The sequence below is a fragment of the Melospiza georgiana genome, chromosome 6 (assembly GCF_028018845.1).
Source record: "Melospiza georgiana isolate bMelGeo1 chromosome 6, bMelGeo1.pri, whole genome shotgun sequence".
Taxonomy (NCBI): Eukaryota; Metazoa; Chordata; class Aves; order Passeriformes; family Passerellidae; genus Melospiza; species Melospiza georgiana.
In genome coordinates, this window is record NC_080435.1 from 1,229,545 (window position 1) to 1,253,604 (window position 24,060).

At 42.2% G+C, this 24,060-nt stretch overlaps 2 protein-coding genes across 2 annotated transcripts in view; one reads left to right on the top strand and one right to left on the bottom strand.

Moving 5' to 3' along the window:
- VTI1B (vesicle transport through interaction with t-SNAREs 1B) lies at positions 1-11,162 on the top strand. Its single transcript, XM_058026223.1, has 6 exons — positions 1-131; positions 4,509-4,567; positions 6,189-6,380; positions 7,721-7,894; positions 9,830-9,891; positions 10,794-11,162. Exons 1-6 carry the CDS (start codon positions 17-19, stop codon positions 10,888-10,890), a joined length of 699 nt encoding a protein of 232 aa, XP_057882206.1. The 5' UTR covers positions 1-16; the 3' UTR covers positions 10,891-11,162.
- The window catches only part of ARG2 (arginase 2), a 19,930-nt gene continuing 7,028 nt past the window's right edge, over positions 11,159-24,060 (bottom strand). Inside the window, exons 3-8 of the mRNA XM_058026222.1 lie at positions 18,237-18,414; positions 17,270-17,429; positions 13,892-13,986; positions 13,661-13,765; positions 12,338-12,474; positions 11,159-11,487 (exon numbers count right to left, since the gene is read on the bottom strand). Of these exons, the coding sequence (XP_057882205.1) occupies positions 11,282-11,487; positions 12,338-12,474; positions 13,661-13,765; positions 13,892-13,986; positions 17,270-17,429; positions 18,237-18,414 (881 nt within the window). The 3' untranslated portion in view covers positions 11,159-11,281. The remainder of the gene's footprint in view (positions 11,488-12,337; positions 12,475-13,660; positions 13,766-13,891; positions 13,987-17,269; positions 17,430-18,236; positions 18,415-24,060) is intronic.

A 24,060-nucleotide genomic window follows, 5' to 3' on the forward strand; every position in this document is an offset into this window, starting at 1 on the left:
CGGGGGCTATGGGACCATGGCGGGCCGAGGATCCGCGTCCTCGGAGCACCTGGAGCGGCTGCACGAGATCTTCCGCGGGCTGCACGGAGACCTGCGGGCCATCCCCGAGCGGCTGCGGGGCAGCGCGGCCGGTGAGGCGGGGAGCGGGAGTGGACGTCCCGCGGGGCACGGGCGGGGCCGCGGTCCCTCCGGCCGGGGCTGTCCCGCCGGCTGCGGGGCCGCGGCAGCAGTGCTGGGGTGCTTCTCATTAAACAGGCGTGTTCCAGCAGCTGGGAGGGCAGCGTCCCTCCAAGGCCTTGTGGGGGCCTTTGCAGCTGTGGGGACTGGGGACGGCGCTCTGGTAGGCGCTGCAGGGAGGGGCGGGTGGCTCTGCCGTGTGGTGTTTTAGCGGCTGCCGTGGCCTGGTGGCTCTGCAGGTGTGTGGCTTCACTGCCCTGGAGCTCCTCTGCTCTGGCACATTTCAGCTGCGCTGGCAAGCAGTGCGTGCTAGGTTCCCAGCATCAGTCTCTGAGGAGGAGTTGTTATTTGGATGCTGTTCCACGCTGTTTCTGTTTGAACTGGAGAACAGGAGCTCAGGGGTGACCTCGTCGCTCTCCGGAGCCGCCTGAAAGGAGGCGCAGCCAGGTGCGGGTCGGCCTCTCCTCCGGGCAGCCAGCGACAGGACAAGAGTCTGTCTGTCTGTCAGTCTGTCGGTCTTAAGCTGCACCAGGAGAAGTTAAAGTTGGACATTAGGGAGAATTTATTCACTCAAGGGGTGATTAGACACAGGAATGAGCTGCCCAGGGAGGCGGTCAAGTTCCCCCCATGGAGGTGTTTAAGGAAACACTGGATGTGGCACTCAGTGCCGTGGTCTGGTTGACAGGGTGCTGTTAGGTCAGGTTGGACTTGATGACTGCAAAGGAGTTTTCCAGCCTAATTGATTCCGTGGTTCTGTAACAATTGCAGCGCTTTGGGGCTTTGGGGTTCTTGTCCCCCCTTTTCTTAATTTGCTGTGTTGGATTCACATTTAAAACCTCATTGGCAGAAATAGAAGCAGCTTTTATTGACAGAACTCCCCAGAAGCATCTGTAGATTTGTTGGAGAATGTTTGCACTTTAAATGACTGTTTTAAAAGTCTGGTTTGTGCACTATGTACTCACAAAATAGAGAAAACCTATCATTCTTGCCACACTAAGTTGTATTAAAACACAGCCTGGTTTTACAGGTATTCTTTATACCACAGCGGTGGGTAAAATGCTCTGACAGAACACCCCTCTGTAAGGATCTGTGCTTCTGATTCTGTCCTTGATGCTTGGCAGTGTTCTGAGAACCAGAAAGGGAAGCAGTGCCACAAGGAGAATTTTGCCACTGTCATTCAGTGCTTCTGATTGAACCCTTCCCCTGAGAATTGTAATTAATCCACAATCCACGGCTGCCATGAGCTGCTGCAGCTCAGGTCAGGTTTTGTACCCCAGTGCTGGGCCAGGGCTGTCAGCCACACTCTGCTGGAGTGTTCATTCTCCCACAGTTGGTCAGTTTTCTGTAAAGTCATAAGGACAGTTTGTTCAGAAAATACCAGTCTGCACAGAGCACGAAACACTTAATGTCCTGTTTCTTACCTGGCTCTCTATGTAATAATGAGTCAAATTCAGGGTCACAGTCCTTGTCATCAGCATTTCCAGGTAGTTTGGTACAAGAAAGGGGTTGAAACCTGCAAATGACAACTTGCAAACCTGACTTAATTTCAGTAGTGGTCAACAAGGATAAAAAACTTAAAAGAAGCAATACCTTTTCTGGTAGAAATCCTTATTTGCCTGTAGAAATAAGCATGATCAGTTCTTGGTGAAGAAAAACTTTGTCAGGTCTCCTTGACACTGTGGTACACCTGAGCAATGAAGTCTAAGCCATGGGCTTAAATGGAGTATTTAGAGGCATCTGGTTTTGCAATACCTGGGATTTTTTTCAATAGATTGTAAATAATTGCAAGTTGAATTTGCTAAAGAATGCTAAAGAATATTAATACAACTGTTATATTCTGTAAATTTTTTTTTTTTGCTGCAAAAATCCTGGCTCTATTTTTTGAAAGTGTTTCTAAGAGAGTTTAATATTTAGGAATTTGTCTGTCTGGTAGAGTCATTCCACTCTCCTAATGTTCTTTGTTTGCCTCTTGTACTTAAGAGGAGGGGAATATATATTTATTTTTTGAGTTATCTGATCCTGAAATATTCAGGAGGTGATAGAAGAGACCTTGGAATACTCTTTTAAGACAATTCACATGCTCCAAAAGCAAAACAAAACCTGTAGTCCTTGGGACGTCTTTGAGGGGAAGAGGTTTGGAAATGCTGTTTCACTCTATGTAAACAAGATGACAAAGGGGAAACAGCCTGGATATGTTTCAAATCATGTGTTTTCCTCTACATGAACTCAGTTAGCTGTACTTTCCAACTGAATCTCTTGGTAAGTGATTGGAAATAGATCTGTTAACTGTTGATGAGCATGTGGGTAATGCTGCTGTGCATTCTGGAGTTGTGTCCTTGTGCTTTGAGTTGTGCTTCAATGCACAGCGACACCAGGGGAACCTCTCAGTGTATCTTGGTGTTTCTGGATTCCAGCCACATCCAGCAGAACGTTTTCCAGCCACATTGCTGGATTTCTTGCTGGCCTGTAGACAAAAAGGTCTCAAGCCATTGCTGCTTGGCTTACCTAAACCATTCCATGACTCTATGCCTTTTGGAAGCTGGCATTTCTTTGGCTGCAAGCTCGTAAGTGCAGCATCTTATTAATGTGCACAGGAGAAACAAAGCAGGGAAATGCTGCTTTTCCAGATCTGTGATGGGTTTCCATGGCTTTGAAACAGCAAAGTGGGTGTAAGAGGGCACTGCTTAAATCAGATTAGTGAAGTGACCTGTGTGAAACAAATTACTGACTTCCAAAGGCTGTTTTTCCACAGTTCATGTCCACGATTTCACTTGTAATCCAGCTGCACAAACAATGGCATCAGCACAAATGTGTATGGTGGCAAATCATGGAGGAGGTTGAGGAGAGTGTATTTAAGAACCTCTTTAGTCAGCATTTCCTCCTGAATAAATTGGGATGTGAAACAGCATTTCCTGATACCAGCTGATGTGAATTAACAGTCATCATGTAGCTTAGTCTGTAATAATTCTGTGTGCTCTGTGAGACCACAGCTACTTCTTTAGAAGATGGGTTTTAGTTCTGTCTTAAGTTCTCCACAGTTGAAATTCTGGCCTTAATCTGAATTTGAACTGAGCAGGAAAGCCTACAGCTTAGGTGTGTTGTATATGTGAGAGGAGCTATATACCAATGTTCTGAACAGGCCAAGCTTTATCTTATCTTCTGTTGAGATCTGAGTGGTTTAAAAGCTACATCTTTTGCAGATGACTGTGCTTACCAAAAGGCATTATCAAGTGAGTTTTTTTACTGCAATGATGTTTTTATAATGTTGTGTGAAATTTTGTCTTTAATCAAGTTGGAGGAGTTTTACCAAGGGGGCAGTCTACATTTTCTTCTGCCTAGAATTTTGTTTAAGGCTGAATAATACTCTTTGGAGAGAGGTGAATTAAGCTAGGTGCATAGTTATCAGATTTCTGATAGAATTTGGTTTTGTTTGCAGTAGTCTACAACAGTCCTCTGGTGTTCATCTTCAGTGCTTTTGCAAAAGATTGCAGAACATGTGGTTTTGCTCAGTTGCAATAAGGAAAGTTTTGGATTTAGACTTTCATTGATGGTGGATGTGGATGTTAGAGAGATATGATAGTTTTTTAACACATGAAAAATAACAGGCCTTAAGGTTTTGTTTAAAAATAGAGTATCAGCAGTGAAACCCATTCTTTGGTCTCCAAAGCCCTAGGAACACAGATCTGGCTAAAGTGCTGTCTCAAACAACTGAAATGTCCAGTGTTGTTGGCTGATTCATGTCGTTCCACAAGAGGGAAGTGTTTGGGCTTTAGTCTGTGAACCTGAGGGGATACCTTGGTGGCATCTTTTATCTCAGAGAACTCTGGAATGCTTATCCTGTGTGCTTGGGTACTTTATGGCCACGGGAATGCAGAGTGCCAGATCTGGCAGGACCTTCAGGTCTCGCTTGGGAATGTAGATTGACGTGATGTTCCGTTCAAATCCAAATTGTAGTTTCAGCCTTCAGGAATCTTGCCAAGTGTTTCCAAAAAATAAGAAATGTATTTATGAGTTCTTTACCAATGTGTCTTCTTTGCTGTTCTTTCAGCATGCAATTCTGTCAGTAGACATTGAAGGACAGTAGGTCAGAAAAATATTTGAACAATTACTTTTTTTGTCTAGCAGAGGCAGTGTTCAGCATTTGGAAGAGTGATTTCTGCTCTCTTTCCCCACTCCCATCTGAAAAGTTGTCATAAGAACAAGCTGTTCCTATTTGAGATAAATTTTGACCTGGGGCTCTGCAGCCAGCTTCCTTGTTTTTAATGGCTTAAGTTGGAGTCCTGTTGTCATTTCTGTATAGTTTATCTGACATACTGCTTTTACTTCCCCAGAGGAGAAGAAGAAACTGGTTCGCGAATTCGATGAGAAGCAGCGTGAAGCCACCGAGACGGTGAGCGTGTGGTTCTGCCTTCCTGAGGGCTGCAAGGCTGCTGCCTTACAAAGGACAGCACTTGCAAATGTCACTTTTTTATGGATCCTGTTCTGGCAGGCAGGAGTTTAAGTTTTTTACTGTTTGAGAATTGATCTGATAGGTGTGTCTGTGTTTGTTAAGACAGTCGTGTATACTTATATGATACAAAAATATAGACACGTATTCTTACATGTTTTTTGAGGGGTTTTTGAATGCTCAGTTTTGATAACTGCCTTCACTTTGTTGAAGAAGGTAGAGCAGTGGAGGTGCAATTAAAATTGCTAGAGGTTTTAGGGCAGGCATGTAGAGAATCTGCTGCCTGGGGTTTTTTATTGCACTGCTGTCTTTTTTCATGTTGGTCTTAGCCTGTCTGATCTTTCTGTAGTAATGTAAAAGGCTTGCTGGACAGCAGGTGATATGGAACAGCACCAGAAAAGCCATGTGACTTGTCTTTTAAAACAAGACATTATGAATTAAGCTTTCTTTTCATATTTCACTGTGCAGTTTGTTAGGTTGTGTTTTGGTCACAGCTGAACATGATGCATTATTTCCCTGACTTACTGAGGTTTATTGACTGGTACCTCTAGGTGGTGATGTATGAGATGTGGAGCTCCCTCTGTGAGAGCTCATGGTGGCATACAGCTTTAAGCATTTTGAATTTGTTACAGCTGTCACCAGAATTTGATGTGAAAATTCATGCATCCAGAATCTTGGTGCTTGCAGATTGTAACTCAAGTTGCCAAACCTGGATGTTCAGAGCCTGAATTTAGTGCTGTGCCTACCAATGCAATAGATTTGAATGAGCAAATGGCTGAGGTACTCAGCATTTTGTTTACCTCAATCTTCAATGGTAACCTCTTTTCCCACATCTCTTGGGTTAATGGACTGCCATGCCAGGACCATGGGAGCAAATTCCTTCCTTTAGGGGATGACCAGGTTCATGAGCACATGAGAAACCTGAACATACTGCATCTATGGGACCTGATGAGATGCATCACAGAGTCCTGAGGGAATTGGCTGATGTAGTTGCTAAGCTACTGTCCATGGCATTTGAAAAAGTCAAAGCAGTCAGGTGGAGTCCCAGGTGGTGCTCCACCAGGGTGATGTCCCTGGATGCCCTATTCCTGGAAGTATTCAGCTTGGTCTAGTGGAAGGTGCCCTTACCCATGGCAGGACTGTTGGAACGAGGTGGTCTTTAAGGTCTCTTCCATCCCAAACCATACTATGATTCTGTCTCTTTGCACAGATGTAATAGAAAGCTGATACCCATCCTATAAATGCTTAAACTATAAGAAAGTGAGAATTGCAAATTTTAAAATTTAGAGTGATATTTTAGGGAAAGAAAATCAAGCATTTAAGCTTGGGAATTTTTTTTATTGCAGTGTTGTGTATGTGAAAATACACATGGGCTCAACAGCATTGGGTAGCGTGGTGTACTCAGTACTAGATGGGGTGTGGGGTTTAGGGTTATCCCCCTCAGCCAGTCCAAGACAAACGTGAATCCTTTCATCTGGTGCTGAGTTTTGAGTATGGCTGCTGCTAAGCATGGGTGTGGTGCTTTAAAGAATAAATATCTTTTGTTTGCTTTCTTTTGTTGAAGCTGCGGGAAATGGAGGAAGAGCTGAAGTACGCTCCTGTGCCTTTCCGCAACCAAATGATGAGCAAAATCCGAGCCTACAGAAGAGACCTGTCCATGTTCCAGAGGGATATGAGAAGCACAGATTTGGGCTTGGGCCGTGGAAACCAAGGCGATACAAAATATGGGATCTTTGCCACAGAAAATGAACAGAGTGTAAGGATTAGATGTAAATTTGATCTGACCGTGCTGTGATCGTGCAAGAGCACTATCGCAGATGCATTGCTTACAGTGCTTCTACTTTAGGCTACCTCTGTGCTTTTATAAGTCCCTGTATATCTCTCTACATGTAACATGAATATCTCAGGGAGAAGAACACCTGGAACTCAGAGGAGAGTTTTTCTGTTTAAAACAAAGATAGGAATGTAATCAAAATAGAACTCATTGAAAGACACGTGGTTAGTAATTTGCGCAACATTCTGTACCAAAGCTCTTCGTGTAATCGTTGCACAGGTTTCCCTTCCTACAGAAGGGAAAACACAGAAGTGATGCTTCTTAATGAAAAAAAGGTTAACTCACCTAGTTCTAATCTCCAAAACTAGCAAAGCATGAATCATGCATTGTATAGGTTCTTTGGTAGAATTATCTTTAAGCGATCTTAGTGTAAATAATTTCAAGAAAATATAAGGATTTTTTTCTCTAGCACTTTTTTCACTATGGTCTTGCTGCTACAATGTAAAAAGTACACCAATTTCTTGTTTACCAGATAGGCTTAGAGATATCTGAGCTAGTGAGACTGAATCTTCACTCTGTACAGATGACAGCACTTCAAAGTGCTGTCATCTGTACAGAGGTGGGCTTTTCATTTTTGTGCCTTAGATGAGGCCAGTTTTGAGGGGGGTTCTTTGTTTAGTATTTCCTTCTGCTGCAGCTTGGGAAATTTTTTCATTTGATTCCTCTTGACCAATTACTCTAAAACCTGAGAGCAGGGTGATAGATTAGACTTTCTGAAGCTTAAGAAAACACTTTATTTTGAGCTACCTTCTGACCCCAAGGTCGGCAAACATTCCTTATCCTCTAGACCAGGCTACTGGCATGAAAAGAGGATCTTTGTTACTTAGCTGTCCATCTGTTAGTGCTGTTTGTTCCTAATCCTTTTGACTGTAAACTCGTAAAGATTTCCCTGGCAACCAGCTGTGAAGGCTGACTTTAGATGTGAATGGAAGTAAAAGTTAGCATCTGGAAAAGAAAGGTACTATTTTTATGTAAATGTTCTTTGATGGAAAAGTAAATTGTTACAAAGACAGCATTTTAGAACTGTTTTAACTCTTCAGTGCTGTATCCTTTTTAGAGATTTAACCAGATTTGGTCATAATCTTACAAGGTGAACAAGGCTCGGCCAAAATTAACCAGGCTGCATCAGTTAAAGTTAACGTAAGGAGTGTGTACAGCTAATACAAATGGATGGCCTATGGAGTCACATTCTAACTTTTTAATGCCACAAGCCTAATACTTCTGTCTTTGTGCTTGATAGTTAAGCATCCCTTACTTTTCAGACTAGCCTGCAGTCGCAGAGGGTGCTGCTGCTCCAGGGCACAGACAGCCTGAACCGAGCCAGCGAGAGCATCGAGCGCTCGCAGCGCATCGCCGCCGAGACCGACCAGATCGGCACGGACATCATCGAGGAGCTGGGCGAGCAGCGCGAGCAGCTGGAGCGCACCCGGGGCAGGGTGAGAGGAGGCTGGGCATGGCTCAGAAACAGCCTGCTCTTATTGGCGGGAGCTCTGTGCCACCAGTTACTCTCAGGGACCTTCCGTGGCATAGTCATCCAATTGGATAGCTCTACAGACCAAATTCAGGCTGCCACATTGCTGTCTGTTCTCATAAAAGACAAGCAGTTGCTGTAGAAGGGTTCAAAGCATGGTGGTAAAATGCTGTGTCTGTGCAAAATGGCAGATTAGACCTATAGATCTGCTAGAAAAAAATAGCATTACTGAAAAAGTTGCAGATCCTAAGGAGTTGTCTTGTGACTAGACTACTAGTTAAAGTTAAGATTTTGGAAACAGTTAGCAAGTTTTTGTAACTAAATTAAATTTAGTAGAAGAGTAATTACTTAATTACTAGCTTTCCAATATTTGCAGGGAGGGAGAAAATGCCCGACAAGGTGTCTATTCCTCATCCTTGGTTCAAGAAGCTCTGCTTCTGCTGTGAAAGCTTCAAAAACTAGTTCACTTGTTTTGTTTACACACGTATGCAAAACTGACAGTTTGATTTTTGAACTAACAAACTGATGGGATTTTCTGTGTGTGCAAGGGATCCCGAGTGTAAAGCTTTTAGGTGAGTGACTTCAGGGGACACCGAGTTTGGCAAATAAGCCCACTCAGCCAAAGCAAAAAGCATACCCCTGCTTTTGGGAGTTCTTTCTACTCATTGCAGCAAAGTCTGTAGCTTTTTCATTTAAGTAGTTCTGTAATTTCAGTCAGAATTTGATTTGTCCTGTTCCAAAATTTGAGTTAGAAAGCAGGAAAGGAAATTGATCTTAAGATTGGTAGGGATAGTTTTTGTCCTTCAACTGGTAAAAAGTATTACAGTCCTTCAGGCATCACAGTCTCTCAACAGATCGTTCACAGAAGCATAAAATTGTTTAGATTGGAAAAGGCCTCAAAGATCATGGAGTCCAACTGTTAACCCATCACTGCTGTGTTCATCACTAAACAGGGTCTGTGACTTCTATTCTGAGCCTCTTAGGCAATGAATTGTGGAATTGTGTGAATCACACATTCCAGCTGGAAGCAGACTTTCTTCTTACTTGTGCTTTCATAGTGAAGATTAGAAATCTACTAAGCTCCCAATGGACTTGATAGTTTTCTTCCTCAGCTTTGTCCAGTCCATCTCAGAGCAAAGAAACATACAAGCAGCTTTGCAGTTGTGGGCAATGTGTTAAACTACAGAGGAATTGTGCAGGCAGGTGTCTGTGCTATAAGTGACCTGGCTTACCCTTCACTTCCTTAGAATGTTTGGAAGTGGAATAGTGAAATCTTACCTGGAGGACAGTGGCCATTCATCATGAATTGTCTGTGAAGCAGCAGCTTCTTTAGTTGTCTATAACTTCACCTAATTGCATGTTTCTTAATAGCTGGGTATGCTGGGCAGTTCATTGCTGGGCAGTACAAAGCTGAAATGGATTATCCATTAACAGCCCAGAGCTTGTACCCACTGGGTCACTTAGACCTCTGAGTGCAACACAGTTCTTTCTTTAACAGAACTTGAGCAGCATTTCAAACACTTTGATATGCACTGGGGTGAACACATCAGTATCACTCTCTTCTGGTGTTAACAGAAATGAAACTTAATGAAAGAAGTTAATACCACTTTTCTCATATTTGTATATTAATTAAAGAGACAGAAAGTGGTCTCAGATTGCACGTCTTTGTATGTATCTAAGGGAAAGTATAGAGAAAAGTCTTAATTTCTCCTTGGAAAAGAGGCAATGCTTCCAGCTGCTGTTGTGAGTAGAAAACAGTGCTGTGTCTCAATTTTGAGAGGACGTGGTCATCCTGTCCTGTAATTCATTGCAGCATTTCAACACCAGCTGTTTGCACGTGCATCTTTCCAGAGTTGATGTGTGTTTGTTTAACTGACAAGTAACTTGTGTCTCTCCTCAGCTGGTGAACACCAGTGAGAACTTGAGCAAGAGTCGCAAGATTCTGCGCTCCATGTCCCGGAGGTGAGTGGTGTGCAGCTGTTGAACAGCACTGACTGTGTGCTGTTTGGTCAGGGTGCTGTGGGGTCTTTGCCCATCCAGACCATGGTGAGGACAGGAGCAAGTTACAGTGACTTGCTCATGGTGCCTTCAGATGCCCCTCATTGAGGCTGGGAAAGGCTGTGCCATAAATCACAGCAGCACTGGGTGGGTTAGATGACACAGACTGATGACACAGACTAATCTGTTTAGCCCACACCAGTGCCCTAGAGCAGTTAGTCCTAGGCTGGCCCATGAAACACTCTTCAGCTGGACCATGAAATACTCTTGAGCTGGACCATGTATGATTTTGATGGCTAAAACCTTGGCTTCTTAAGTGGATTTGCAGTTTAGCTATATTGTTTAATTAGCCTTAAAAAGCCAGTTCATAGATTGCATTGCCAGCAGGTACTTATCTCCTCATAACCTTTCCTTTATGCCTATTGCCAAAGGAAGTTGTGATAACTGTGTAGTTTTCAGTAGTAAAAGTACTTTATTATTTTGAGATTTTAGTTTTCCTTCAGCAACATAATTCCAAGTCAAAGCACCACCATGAGGGTTTTTAGCACAGGACTTCAGGTATTGTTTTCCTCTTCACTTGACTGAAGGAGCAGGCATATATAGAGCAATGATCTGCCTTCTGTGGAACAGGGGAAGAGGAACAGAACTGCTACTGCTGAAATAGGAGATTCAAACAGGATTTCCAGGAAAACAGGAGCAGTGAACTATTGAGTTTGGCCCTTTCTGCTTGTTAAGAGCTTTTTGAAAAGCACAGTGTGGTCTCGCTGAAACAGGGAAGGGAAGATGGGGATCTGGATCTAGAATATGCTTTCATAAACAAGCTTAAAAAAACCAAAAAACCTTGGATTTTTATTTTTAAACTCTAGAATAACCACAAATAAGTTGCTGCTGTCAATTATCATCATCCTGGAACTGGCCATCCTAGGAGGTGTGGTCTACTACAAGTTCTTCCGCAAGAAATGAACCTTCATGATCAAGATGAGCTTTTCCATTGATGAGGAGGAGGATGGGCTGTCTGCTCCCTTTGACTGTCTGAGGGCTGAACTGAGTCATGAGACAGCACATTCAACTGAAACTGTACTGACACTTGAAAGACAGAGAATGGGAGTAAAAAGAAACAGGCTTGAACTACTGGTAAGATTAATAAGAAGGTAATAAATATTTTATTGTCTCATTTTGTATATACTTAACTAAATGAATAAATCTTGCTATGTAATAAAGTAGCCACTGATCAATGGAAAAGCTAGTTTATTTAAAAACTGAGATGTTAACAGTATTTGCCAAGTGTTGACAATCTATCCACTCAAGTGCCTCAGCAGAGCTCTGTAGTGTCCAATATATCCAGCATGGGTTCTTAAATCCTCACTTGCTCTTCACTGTCAGATTCATCTGGAGAGCTGGGTGTTGGGAGTTCATCAAAGGTGGTGTGTGCTCCTTCCCTTGTCTGCCCAAAGCACGTCGCTATCACATCGACTGCAAGGCGAGCAGTTGCTTTCACTGCCTCTTGAGAAGCTCCCAGCAGTGGATTGACTTCAACCATGTCTACAGCTGAAAGCATTCCTGTGAAAATGATTGGCAGCTTTGTTACTCTGACAAAGGGTACAGTCTTCTGCACAGTTTTGTTTGCAGCCTTTTATTCATTGCAGCAAGTCTGGTATTTGGGTTTGTGACCTGCTCTACCCCTTAGACAAGTAAGATTGGCACTCAAGGGATGAAGTTTGTTCTCAGATGCAAATTTGTGTTTTGAATTTGGTTCTTTCTTACATTGTCACTACCTCACTCATTTGTGCTTTCAGCATTCAGGAAAAACATTTCATGTTCCATACACATTTATGAGAGGAACATTTTTTCTCCCAGTCCAAAAATGAGGGTAGTCTCACCTCATACTCTTTTGCTATCCTGTTCATGAATCTATAGACTATTGTCTGGTTGGGATTTTTTTAACCTTCTTTTACTGCAAATAATATTGTTTAAACATATTAAATAAAAACTTGATGGTAATAAGATGAAAAGTCCTCATATATTGAATCAACTGCAGTATATTTTATGAAAGCTTGATTTGTTAGTCTTGAATCCTAGAATGGAATTTCAAATGGAATGGAATTTTAAGATTGTTTGCACCCATTTTTGTATTCCAGATGCCCATTTTCACATCTCTCCTCACGTGTTTAGGATTAGGGAACAGTATTACACATTTTTGACATTAGCTGTTAACATACTGTGTATTTTCTTTTGCTAAGCTGAAGCTGTTGATGGTTAAGATGCTTCCAACACCAAGGGAATTGCCAGTCACAGGAATTCTCTTTCCCTTACTGAAGGCTGAATTGACTTTGCAGGCACCTTTGCTTTGACTACATTTACTATCTATTTATAGCACAAAAACATAACCAGTATGAGCTGGTGCTCCTACCTGTGTTGTGGATTTCCTCTGTGATGTACATGCCTTCTCTGTAAGTTAATCCACCTAGGACAGGAGTCCCCGTTGCTGGAGCCAGGGACGGATCAAAAGCATCAATGTCAAAACTCAGGTGAATTGGTCTCTGTCTCCTGAGACGGAATAAAACAAGAAAAGCAACCTTAGAGCCTTTAAATGTTTTCTATGTGCATTTCTTACTGTCTAGGCTAATCAGCAAAGTAGCATCAAGCTCCTTGAACCATGTCTCATATACATTAAAAAAGCATCTACTCAGCGAGGATTTGGTTGAAGTACTTTAGTTCAAACCATCTTAACTGGTATTTGTCATCTCAGTGGGATGAGGTAGAGAAGTGTGTGATACAATCCAGCCTTTTCTCCTTTTGTACAGAAAGCCAGGGTGAAGGCTGAAACGCTGATGTGCATGGCAGCTAGGATGGAGGAAGCACCAAGCTCAAGGATTTCACTGACAGTTCATCAAGATGAGCATTTTTCATTCAATACTTAAAGGCTGTATCCAAACCCTGCCACGTAGCCTAACTGCTGAAGCAGTAAACCTAAAATGTTAGTTACTTACTATATCATCTGCAGCTGACTGGACACTGCTTGTCACTCACATGAATTATTTAAGTGGCATACTGCGTACTTCCAGCTATGGAGAAGCATCTGGATCACCATTTCCTTTACTTGGCACAGTTGCAGTGAGGAAGGGTGAGCACACCTTTAGGAAACAGCAGCATGCAGCACAGGTTCTAACCTGGGCAGAGGTTACCCCTTCTAAGTGACCCTCTCCCAGCTCCTAGCATGGTTTGCTCCCTGAGCTGGGTCCCCAAACTTGAACAAGGGTCGCAGAGGTGGCAGTAGTGAACTGCAGTAAGGGAGTGGTTGAAGTGAGCTTTACCAGCTGCACTGGCACTGGCACCCACCAATAGAACATCCTGTGTGAGCAGTCCAAGGAGGAAGCCATCAAAAGCTTCCACTTCCCATACCAACAGCTCATTTCAAGTTACTGTATGTATTTTTAAAAGTGTAACGTGTATCCTGCACTCTTGAGTTGATTCAAACATGTCAAACTGCAGAAAATGCAGAATTACTTAAAAGAACCAAGCAGTATAAAACAGAGCCACAACTGTAGTGAGTGGTAACCTGTCTCAGCCATCTGCCAAACACGGTGAAATGGCTCCAGTGCTGAGGCTTCCCTGTACACTGGGCACTGCCACAGTTCTGTACAGCCACCCTACACCAGAGACTTGACTTCAATAACTTTCAGGAAAGCAGATGTTCAACAAGAGTAGTTTAAATTAGATAATAGTTCATTACCTGCCCATCAGTCGTTCAAAGGTTCTTTCCATAACTTTCCGAATTCCAAGGTGATCAATATCCCTCATGGAAAAATACTGGATGTCAAAGTTCTTCAAAATATAGCTGTGAAAATAATTTTTTTAAAACCATCATTATTGGTTTAAGCTGAAATCTAGCAACCCTTATGGATGTGATTTCAAGCTTATTAATTCAACCTTTACAAAAATAGTTTAATCTAAACCAACTTACTGCTCAGCCGGATCCAGATCCCTCAAACCAATGTACACAATATCAGATGCTGAAAGGCAGGGCTTTAGCCAGGAAAAGCCAGGAAGTTGTGGTACCTGCAGGCAAAGGTTTGGTATTAGGTCAGTTTAATGACATACTTAACAAAATGCTATTTGATGCTTCCCTGAAAACTTTGTATTGATTTATAGCACCCTTTCTCTCTCTAAATAGAGAAACTTCTGCACTTGACAGTTTGGCCGATGTCATCAGTCCTTACCTTCATTCCTATGCTCAACTGAGGTAAAATGATATGACTTTATCTGAGTTGAATGTCAGTGGATGAAGTTTTTAACTCTTCCACATTTTCCAGTTTGAAGAGGAGGAGGACTAAAAAGCCTGAATCCACAAGCAATAGGTAATTTGCATCAGTGAGTGTAAGGAGGAATGCTGAATAGATACCCAGATGTAGATCACTTACACAGGGCACTTAATGGTGATGCTCTGGAACTTACCCACTACATTATGCTTAGGTGGAAGAATGAAAATCAAGGCAGCTCTGTCTTTTTAGGAGAACTACCAAAGTTTACAAAAACCATATTAAAGATGGATAAATTACATCATGCTGGTTTTGATGCAGAATTGAAGAGAATAGGTCTAGTATAGCAACTGAAAGATTATGAGGTCTTTGTCAGCTTTGGTAATTCAGTAGTCATGGTATAGAATTATAAAACCTTTTGGTTAGTAACACTTGCTAATTTTAAGAGTGATATAAATTAAATTTCTCAAATTTCTCTTCTTCTCCCAGCTCTGAAAATGGCTACAGCCAACACAGCTGTCAAGTAGCTAGAAGGTTTTGTTTCCCTCTTAGACTTCTCAATTACTAATTATTCTAAGTACAATATTAGATGCTTTTAAAGGTGATCACACCCATAGCTACATTTAATTACATTGGGTTAAATTAGCACAGATTATAAAAGGGATAAATGAATTGGAGACTACCAGGAAAAATAAATTCAGGTTTCAAAAATGAATTACACAAAATTCATCATCACCACATCATAAACTGAGCATAGTAATGACATAATGGCATAACATTGTCAGATACTCTCTAGTATGAATGATTCAGTAGATTTAATACTGCAATTTCAATTATAGCTCTTTCTTTGTAAATAAATACAATTGAATGTGTTAACTGCCTTTGGCAGGTTCTTTGCATTGTTCCCATGGGAAAGGAGCTGCTTACAGCAAAGCCAGAGGGGCAGGCATTTTCACGGGAAGGTGTTAATGGCAGTTTGTGAGTTGGGATGGTTCCAGGAGCCCTGAAGCAGTCAGGAAAGGAGGATGATAATTTTTTTAGTCCCATTATCATCTCAGGTGCTGTATTGGATGAGAGTTAGAGGGTGAGCCATATGCAGTTCTGCACACATGCTGGTTTGCTCCAGAGAGTCAGAGGGGTATTAGCCAGACAAATCATTGCCAAAGGCACATCCTCCTACTGCCAAAGAGCTGTTTAAAAATTTGCAGTTGTAGAAGCCTGGTGGTACCAGCAGGACTGGTGTTAGTTTTCCTCCCTCTAAACAGGAATGCAATAGGGTAAGAAAGGCCCCATGAATGAGTACACATTTAGAGAGCCCCCTGAGTGAATGCACAGAGCTGTGTGTGCACCTGCACAGCCAGGCTTGTCTGAGCTGCTTCTGCAGAGGCATCCAGACTGCTGCACTAGAGGAGGGCTTGTGACAAGATCCCATGACCAGCACCATGCCTGAGCAGCTTGCCACTAAGCACAGCCTAATCTCATTCTTTCTTCACTACTGCTGCTTGCAAGAAAGGCCTGCTCTCCCACTGACCCCAGAAAGCTTACAGGTATTCTTTTAGCGTGTCAAAAAATCCCAATAATTGTAAAAAATTACTGCTTTTCTATGCTGCTCAAGAATTGGAACCCAGCAGACCAATATCTGCTCCTTCCCCAGCTATTACAGAACTTTAGTTTTGTTCTGTTTCCACCAAGTCATAAACTGTTCACCTTAAGTGGGCTTTAAAATTCACAAAATTTTCTCTTTCTCTTCTTATCTCCATTGAGAAAGTGTGTACAGGTGCCAAAAAGGAGAAATATCACCCTCTCTAACTTATGGGCAAAAAAGTAGAAATATGGTAACCTTTTGTATTAACCTTTTCATGTGCAGGGGGTGTTCCAAAAAGCCCCATTAGTTTTGCATTACTTTGGAGATTCCAACACATTTGTAGAGAGCACATAAGAATGACTAGAAAGAGTAAAGTATGTAAAAGCACCAGATGACTCTATTGACTTGTGGATGGAAATAATTCAAAAGAATTTGCAGGAGAAAAAGCAGAACTTTATGAGATGACTGCAGTATTGCCATGCTGAACAGGAACTGATGCAGTGGTATCTTCAGTAGCCATACAGATATAAACATGCTTGTTCTTGCTTGGAAAGTATACTTCCAGCAACACAGCACCCCAAATTTGTCAGAGAAGTGAGAAAATTAGGAGTAAATATTAGCAATGCTGCCAAAATAATGCAGTCAGGTTTCCTGCAGCTGCAGCATCCATTCTCAAGATGCAGTTGCTGATCCTGCTCTCTCTCTCCAGCCTAAGCTGCAGCAGAAGAAGATTGTTGTATCAGAGTTCCACTGCACAGGGGCTGCAGGGCCCTGCACAGCCCACAGCTGAGCCAGCAGGGTACTTCAGCCTCAGGCCAACCCACTGTTGAGCCTCTTGACAGCAGCAAAAACAAGCCATGCACATTCCATGTGCCCCAGGAAACAGCTCTTTGTTTGAAAATCTGGCCTCTTTCCAAGAAAAAGGCTCTCTCTTTAAAAGCTCACTGCAAGCAGTTCCAGCTGTTTTGATTTGTAATATTTACAGTGGAGCCAACACCAGAGCAGCCAGTTAGGAGAGATCATAGAGGCACAGCCCCTGTCAGCCCCCAAGGTTGTCAAAACATGGAAGAGCCAAACCAAGCAGAAGCAGCATGTGAGGTGTGCAGGAACCAGCTGCTCCTGCAGGTGGGCTCAGCTGGGCTTTCACAGGCTGGGCTCAGGGCAGGTTCCTGCCCAGCCTCAGCAACAACGCCCTCAGTGACTCAGGAGCAGCACCAGAGTCAGGGGCTGTGTGCAGCTCACTGTGCAGCCCACGAGGGTGCAAACACAAAGAAAAGCTTTTTCTCATGGTGTCCCTAAGTGTGTCTGTGTCTGGGTTTACATGTGTTTGTGGCACTTGTATTTAGGTGTGCATGTACACACACAGTAATTCATACTTTTCCTTGTATTCTGATAGAAAAGATCTGCATTTGCAGCAGGTAAGAAAGAACCTCACATCAGCAAAGGTGAGCAATGCTCTGAGGTTGCCATGTAGGGTAACTACAATCAGGATACTCACTTTATCTTGAAGCTCCCGTAGGAGAAAGGAGAGGGGCTGTCCATGGAGGCTCCCAGACTGAGTTGTGAGAGGTGTGTTGATATCAGCATGTGCATCCACCCAGATCACCCCCAGGTGTGGGTGCTGCCGTGCGTGGCCACTGACAGAACCAAGGGCCAGGCTGGAAGGACAGTAACAAAGTCTTTAGTCACCATTTCTCCTTCAGAACAACTACAAGGACAAAGGGCAGTCTCTGAGCTTCAGTCATCCGTGTTGGTACATTTTCACACATCAGACATCTGTGACAATCAAGGGAGCATCCCATGCAAACTGCATGGCATGCCACTGCTGTGATTCCAGGAGGCCAAGGAACTACAGGGCTGCAGTAACAGATGAGCCCCAGCTCTCTGCTGTCACCCTTCCCACACACTCAATCTTCCCCTGCTCTGGGTACAAATGCTCCAGAAAATCTAGCCTTTTTTTATTCTACTCATGACACCTTCCCCCACAATTCCTTCTTACATGCCCTACCATCTTCAACCAATTCTCAGACCAAAGGTTAGTGAAAAAGAGGAAAAAGATTCATGTTGTAAGATCTATTGCAAAATTGTCTGTGTGTAGGCATTACAAACCTGTCCTAAGACACGATGGGCAAAAGAGACACGTCACTAATCACTGCGCAATCAAGAAACTGAGCAGTTCCTCTGAAGGAACCTGATGGCACAAACTTTGCCTAAGAGGAAAACCTCAGTTGTGTGTCTACACAACTGATCACAGACCAGTCTGGAGCTAAGCAGTACTGTCTGAGAAGGTCAGGTTCTTGCAGCTGTCCTCTATTTAATGTCCACCATTAAAGCCCATCCCTAAGGTATTGCCAAGAAACGACCCGTGAGCTGTTCCCCAAGTCCCCTTGCTTTTTAAATTAAATTCTTGCACTCCAAGTGTTGACCTGCAGCATGAACCACTAATTGTTTTTAGGTCAGCTCACCTGTGATCACCTCCCAGAGTCACACATCTGTGTCCAGCAGCTACTGCTCTGCTCACTGCATCAGCCAGCATCTGGGCGGCCAAGCCCACCGAGCGCGGGTACAACACCAGGTTGTTGTACAGCTCATCGTTGGGAACTTGAGTGAAATTCAAATCTCCAAAGTCGTGCACTTGGCATCCTGGCAACACAGCAACAAAAGGAGAGAGAGACTTATTTAAACGCCTTCCCAGGGAAATGCTCAAAATCAGTTGGGCATGTATGAAAGGAACAGTGGGAAAGGAATGCATCCATTTGGCTATTTGCATGGGATGCAACTGTCACAGCATTACAAATTAGAAAGTTTAAGACAACATTATCAGCTTAAGCTTAAGACAGCTTAAATTTAGCAATGAGCTATGCGAATCATAAAAAGTCACTTAGAAAAGTTTGGATTTTTAAAAAATTATTTCATGATAAATTCTAACATGAAAAATTATAGTCTGCATTACCATCTTCCTTCTCATTTAGACTGTATACAGCCTCAGATAAGCTCAACTACTTAAAGATTCCAAGGATTACACATTTCACTAACTATAGCTACAGTTATTTTACATTTTCAAGGTCCCCAAAAATCCTGGCACAAAACTGCCAAGTAACAAATAATATAATTTTCTTACAGTACTTCCAGGCAACTCCATTGGAGAATCCAGTAGAGCTTTATTAGGAGAACCTGTCCATTTTCTCAACACAAGATATTCTAGAAGGCATTTTAATTCTGGGACTTTGATCCCCAAACTCTTTGAGATCCTTTCATTGTCAGTTACTGATTTGCTGTTGAACCTGAGAACATTCTGGGTGTAACACTCAGCCTTTCCTCTCAGAGACTCTCAGTTTGAGACAGGCCTCTCACTGCAGGCTCTGATGAGGGCAGTAAAGGCCCCCAGGTATTTACAGCTACAGGAACAGTGGCTTAATAAGACCACCCTGAACATCAATCAATCATGCCTGTCCCCTTCATTCCTCAGAAACACCAGGCTGTTTGCAGTTCAAAGCATCCAGGCCAGAGCTGACATTTGCCTTTAGCCATCCTGTGCTTAATGGGGCAATTTGAAAAATTTAAGGCAAGTCAACATGAAGAAACAGCCTTGGGGCTCTGGGTTCCTGCTTAATTTCCAGTAAGCCATTAGTCAATGTCTAGGAAGCTGGCTCTGTGAATCTGCTTGGTGGATATTGCATAAAAGCTCACTTAAGAAATACATGACTTCTTTATATTTTAAAAGGAGTTCTAACTGGTGACATGAATGAAGGACATTTTATTGAGTCACTTATGCAGATGTTGTGCTGGGAAGTAGGCAAGCACACATTTTAGAGCAGGGACAGAGGTGGGCAGATATTGGGATATTTGCAAATGAACAATGTCAGCTGAGCACAGCTGTTCCAGGAAGCAACTCTGAGATAACACATTCTCTGCAGTGACTTAAAGCAGTAAGCAAGACCAGGACATACCACTGCCAGCTTTTCAGAAGGCAGCACGGGTACCCAACTGCTTTTTTTTCCTCCCACAGACAATACCTAATTAAGCAACAGGATGAAGGCTCTGGAATTTTGAGCCCATTTTGTTCAGATTTGAATGTGCTATCTGATCTCTGACCACTACATTTTCTACCCCCTGTTTATTCTAGTGCTGTGCAGAAGCAGAAAAAAGTGAGTTCCAAGATGTTCAGAAAATGTTACAAGTTGTTTGTTTAATTTGCGTCATCCTGCAAGGCTACTTCTCCCACATGTGCACACTGCCACACGTTTCAGTATTTCAAACTTTGATGAAAGTACTTGAGCATGCCTGGGACACAAGTTTTGGAAGCAAGACTTCAATGGGTATCAAGACCTTTTGGAGGGACTCTTGTACAAGGGAATGCTGCCTTTGATCCAATACCTCTGACGTGCGTGTGAAATAAATCTGCATTTGGGAGCCGTGTGCAGTGAGTTACACATTGCAGGACAACACATTTTACAGTGTGATGGAAGAAATTATACAGCTTGGGTTTTGTTCTCTCCTACAGGACATCCAAGCACATGGCAGTATTTTATCCATTAAAGGATGAAAAACAACTTCCTTTAATGCTATCACAAAGCTCCACCTTCAGACTAGTACAAAACAAAGCTCCAGCTATGCCATCATTCCTTGCACTGACTGATTCCTTGAAGGAACGAGTTAAAATTCTCCAGGTTATGCTCAAGGCAGGCCACACGTGGCAGGTTTGAGCAAGTGTGTTTAGAGAAGTAGCAAGTGTTTAGTAGTTTCTGCTTTACCCTGCCCACCTCCAAGATCCCATTGTGGGGCAAAAAGACTTGGTTCAGCTTTTGAATAAAAGACTCCATTTGTTTCTCAGGATCACATCAGGTTTACATAGCTTAACACTTTTGTGTTAATATTTTTGTGTTATTGCAGAATTCTGCAATCTTGTCCACTTTTTGAACACATGGTACTCATAATTCCCTCTAATTGTTTTTATCTGTTAAAGATGATAGATGTCTTCAGTTTTTGTTACCATCTTCTAAAGTTCAGTTAGGGTTCATGAACCTTGAAGCAGTTGGTGTTCTCAGCTTTGTGCATCCCTTGTCTCTAGGCCCGCTGCACTTATGTGCTTGCAGAGGACAGCTCAGGTTTCCCAAGGTGATAAGGAATGTTTTCAGCCAGCTATCTGATTAATCTCAGAAGTACATGCTAATCCAATACTTAAGCATTAATATCTTCTCTTACTGTTATTTCTTGTAACGGTGCCTAATGTTTGGAAAACTGGGATTTAATGACCTTAGGGCAAAGGGAAAGCTTAGTGAATAGACAGTGCACAGAGAATGAAATTCACAGTTAGATATGCCATGTACCCCAAAGTGTGGGAAGTCCATGTGTACACACAGTTTTTCAAATGACCAGATACTAGAGATTAAATCAACATGCACATTTGTCTTAAAGATACTGACAAAAGAAAAACAGTTCAATAAATCAGTAACTACTTCAATAATTTGACATAGCTTCTATTTAGAATCTCAGCTATTAGTCTAAAACTTAAAGATCTGAATTGTTTTCCATTTCATCTGCCTGCTTGCACATAGATTTAAGTTTATTTCTTAAATCAAAGCTCCCTCGACTACATTATTTGTGCACAGAAATTGCTCAATGGATAGACATGCTGTACTGCTGTGCAGTTTGGGGGATTTTGCTGTTATTTGGCGATTAGTGAAAGATTTTTCAATCTACCTCACCAAGCAATATCCATTTACCTTCTTTGGTAGCTGGGACACTCTTTGTTTTATACAGATACTAATATTTAAAAACAAAACAGCTTTTTAAATCAGCACCAAAAGTTAACATGAAGAATATATGGAGCATTTTAAAAGGCAGTAGATTCAGGCTCTGAAAGGCAGAAAACGCTATGGGCAGACAGGAAAGCCAGCTTCCTTACACTCATTAGAAAGCACAGCACCCACACCATTTGTCACTGAAGCAGGTCAGGTCTAGCCAGGATTAAAGTTCTTTTAAATGGAAACACACCATAAGTACCATACAGTACTTAAGGAGGAAGCAGCACAAACATTTTGCTAGCAATGAAAGAACATAAAACTAAATGTGATCAAAAGTCTTTCAAGCCCTACCAGAAATTACTTTCAAATGAAAAATATGTCTGATTCATTAGTCAATTATCAACAGCGCAGGAAATTTATAGCTACCAAATACACATAAGTCAGCTCCACCAACCCCCTGGTTCTAGCAGAGATCCCTTTTTGAAACGAGGTAAACAAAAAAGCAGGTCTGAGTAATCTATTTGTGTTACAGAAGCTTGAAAGAGATACAAGGGAGATAGAGGTGTCAATGTGAGCAGGAGCACAGTGCAGTTACATAACCCACACTGCACACGCACAGCAGCCTGCCACAAGGCACAACCAGCTCAGGAGTGGCAATCCTCAGGGCTTCAATGTCCTCAGGGGTGCTGGGGACACATTTCAGACAAAAAATTAATACATTAGCCTGAAATAGTTTGCACACTAGGTCATTCCCAGCTTAATTTCTTTTGACCAGAACAGGTTAGGGAAAGATCACACAGGCATTCAAGCTGCAGTAAGCTGTCATTTATCCAGCCTGCACAGCCAGAACCTTACTTGTATCAGGTAGAACAAATCTTCATTATTCCTACTTAGGAGCCTTGGACTTTAAATAAAAATTAAAAAAAAAAAAAGAAAAAAAAATCACACACAGAAAAAAAAAACTCACCAAAAACAAAACAAACCCCAAAACATCAACCAACCAAAAAGAAAAACAAACAAACAAACAAACAAACAAAAACCATCAAACAAAGTTCATCTCCTGGATGAACTACTGTCAAAGGAATCTGGAAACCCTACAGTTACTGGACCTTCTTTCATACTGTGTTATATACAAAGTTGCTCACACAACAAGCATTGCTCCTGCAAATTGTTTTCTCAGCTATAGCACCATTTACTAAACCACCACAAACACATAAAGGCCTTTTAGGATGCAATGACTGTTATGAACAATGGTTACAGGCAAACTTAACATTTTACTTCACATGAATGAAACCAGGTTACTATTCTTCTTTTCAGTATAAATACATTGGCTTACGGTGGGGACTTTGTAATCCTTTCTCAGAGACACTGTCAAAATGTGTCTCACAACAGCAAACAAATTATTCAATTCATTATGACCAATGCATTCTGAAGCTTTTTTTTAAGGCAGTTTTAACCCTCCAGAATTATCCAGGGCGTGTGTGCATTACAACTACACAAAGTGCATGCTTTCATTTTACATGAATAGGAAATTAGGCTAGCAAGGTTCCCACTGCAAGTGACAGACTTCTGCAGCCTCATTTAGTCATAACCTGCTCGCTAGGAACTTCATCACACAGCATCTACTTCTCTTTAAACTGAACAGGTATCTGCTAGAAGAGGTATAGGTATATATACCAGGTTATATATAGGTATATATATAGGTTGGATACACAGTTGATGGCCCAACAGATACCTCTCAGCTCTAAAATTTCACTTCCTAAAAGGCAAGTTCTTGTATGAGCAATTCCCATCCTTTTATTTGAAATTCTGAAAGGTCTGGTTTAAGACAAAGTTTCTGTAGCTGTAAATATTAAAAAAGATTCATCTCCTACAAAAGCTACAAGCAAACCCAATTCCAACTGCTGCCCCAAGTCTGTAGTCAAGATGTCCCTTGCATAAAGGGAGCCAAAAATTATTTTTCCAACCCCAAATCAAGCGGCCACCTCATTTCCCTTTGAAAATGGCTTATAATGTTAATCTCTGATGAAATTCAGTGCAGTTGACATTGAAAGGTCTTCAAAAACGTCACTCTGAGGTGTTGGGAAACATTTGCACTGTGGCTTGCATCAGAGAGAAGGGTGCAGCTCTTGCGTGTGCCACAGCACCACCAAACCCTGCACGTGTTCCAATTCCCTTCAAATGAGCTTAACCCAGGCACAGCTCCTGACAACACCCCCACAATGGGGCCCTTACAGCCAGGAGGATCACGCTGCCAAAAGAGCTCTCCTCAACAATAAGCACCTTGTGCTTTAGATGTTTACAAAAGTAAACAGTTATATTACATTCCTTAACCCAGGCAGGTAACACTTGAGAGGAAGGGAGAGTAAAATATGTTAGAGATTACTGAAATCCTCTTCTTCCCTCTTAACCAGCTGGGAGAAACTAACATCTCATCACTTCTTCATATACAAATGAAATCTGGTGGCTTGTTGGTCTGTGGGGTTTTGGGGTTTTTTTTTGGTTTGTTTTTTTTTTTTTTTTTTTTTTTTGTATTTAACTT

Coding starts and splice junctions, on each gene's coding strand:
- VTI1B (XM_058026223.1), top strand. CDS start 17: ATGGCGGGCCGAGGATCCGCGTCCTCGGAGCACCTGGAGCGGCTGCAC. Junction 132..4,508: donor GCTGCGGGGCAGCGCGGCCG/GTGAGGCGGGGA, acceptor TTACTTCCCCAG/AGGAGAAGAAGAAACTGGTT. Junction 7,895..9,829: donor TGGAGCGCACCCGGGGCAGG/GTGAGAGGAGGC, acceptor GTCTCTCCTCAG/CTGGTGAACACCAGTGAGAA.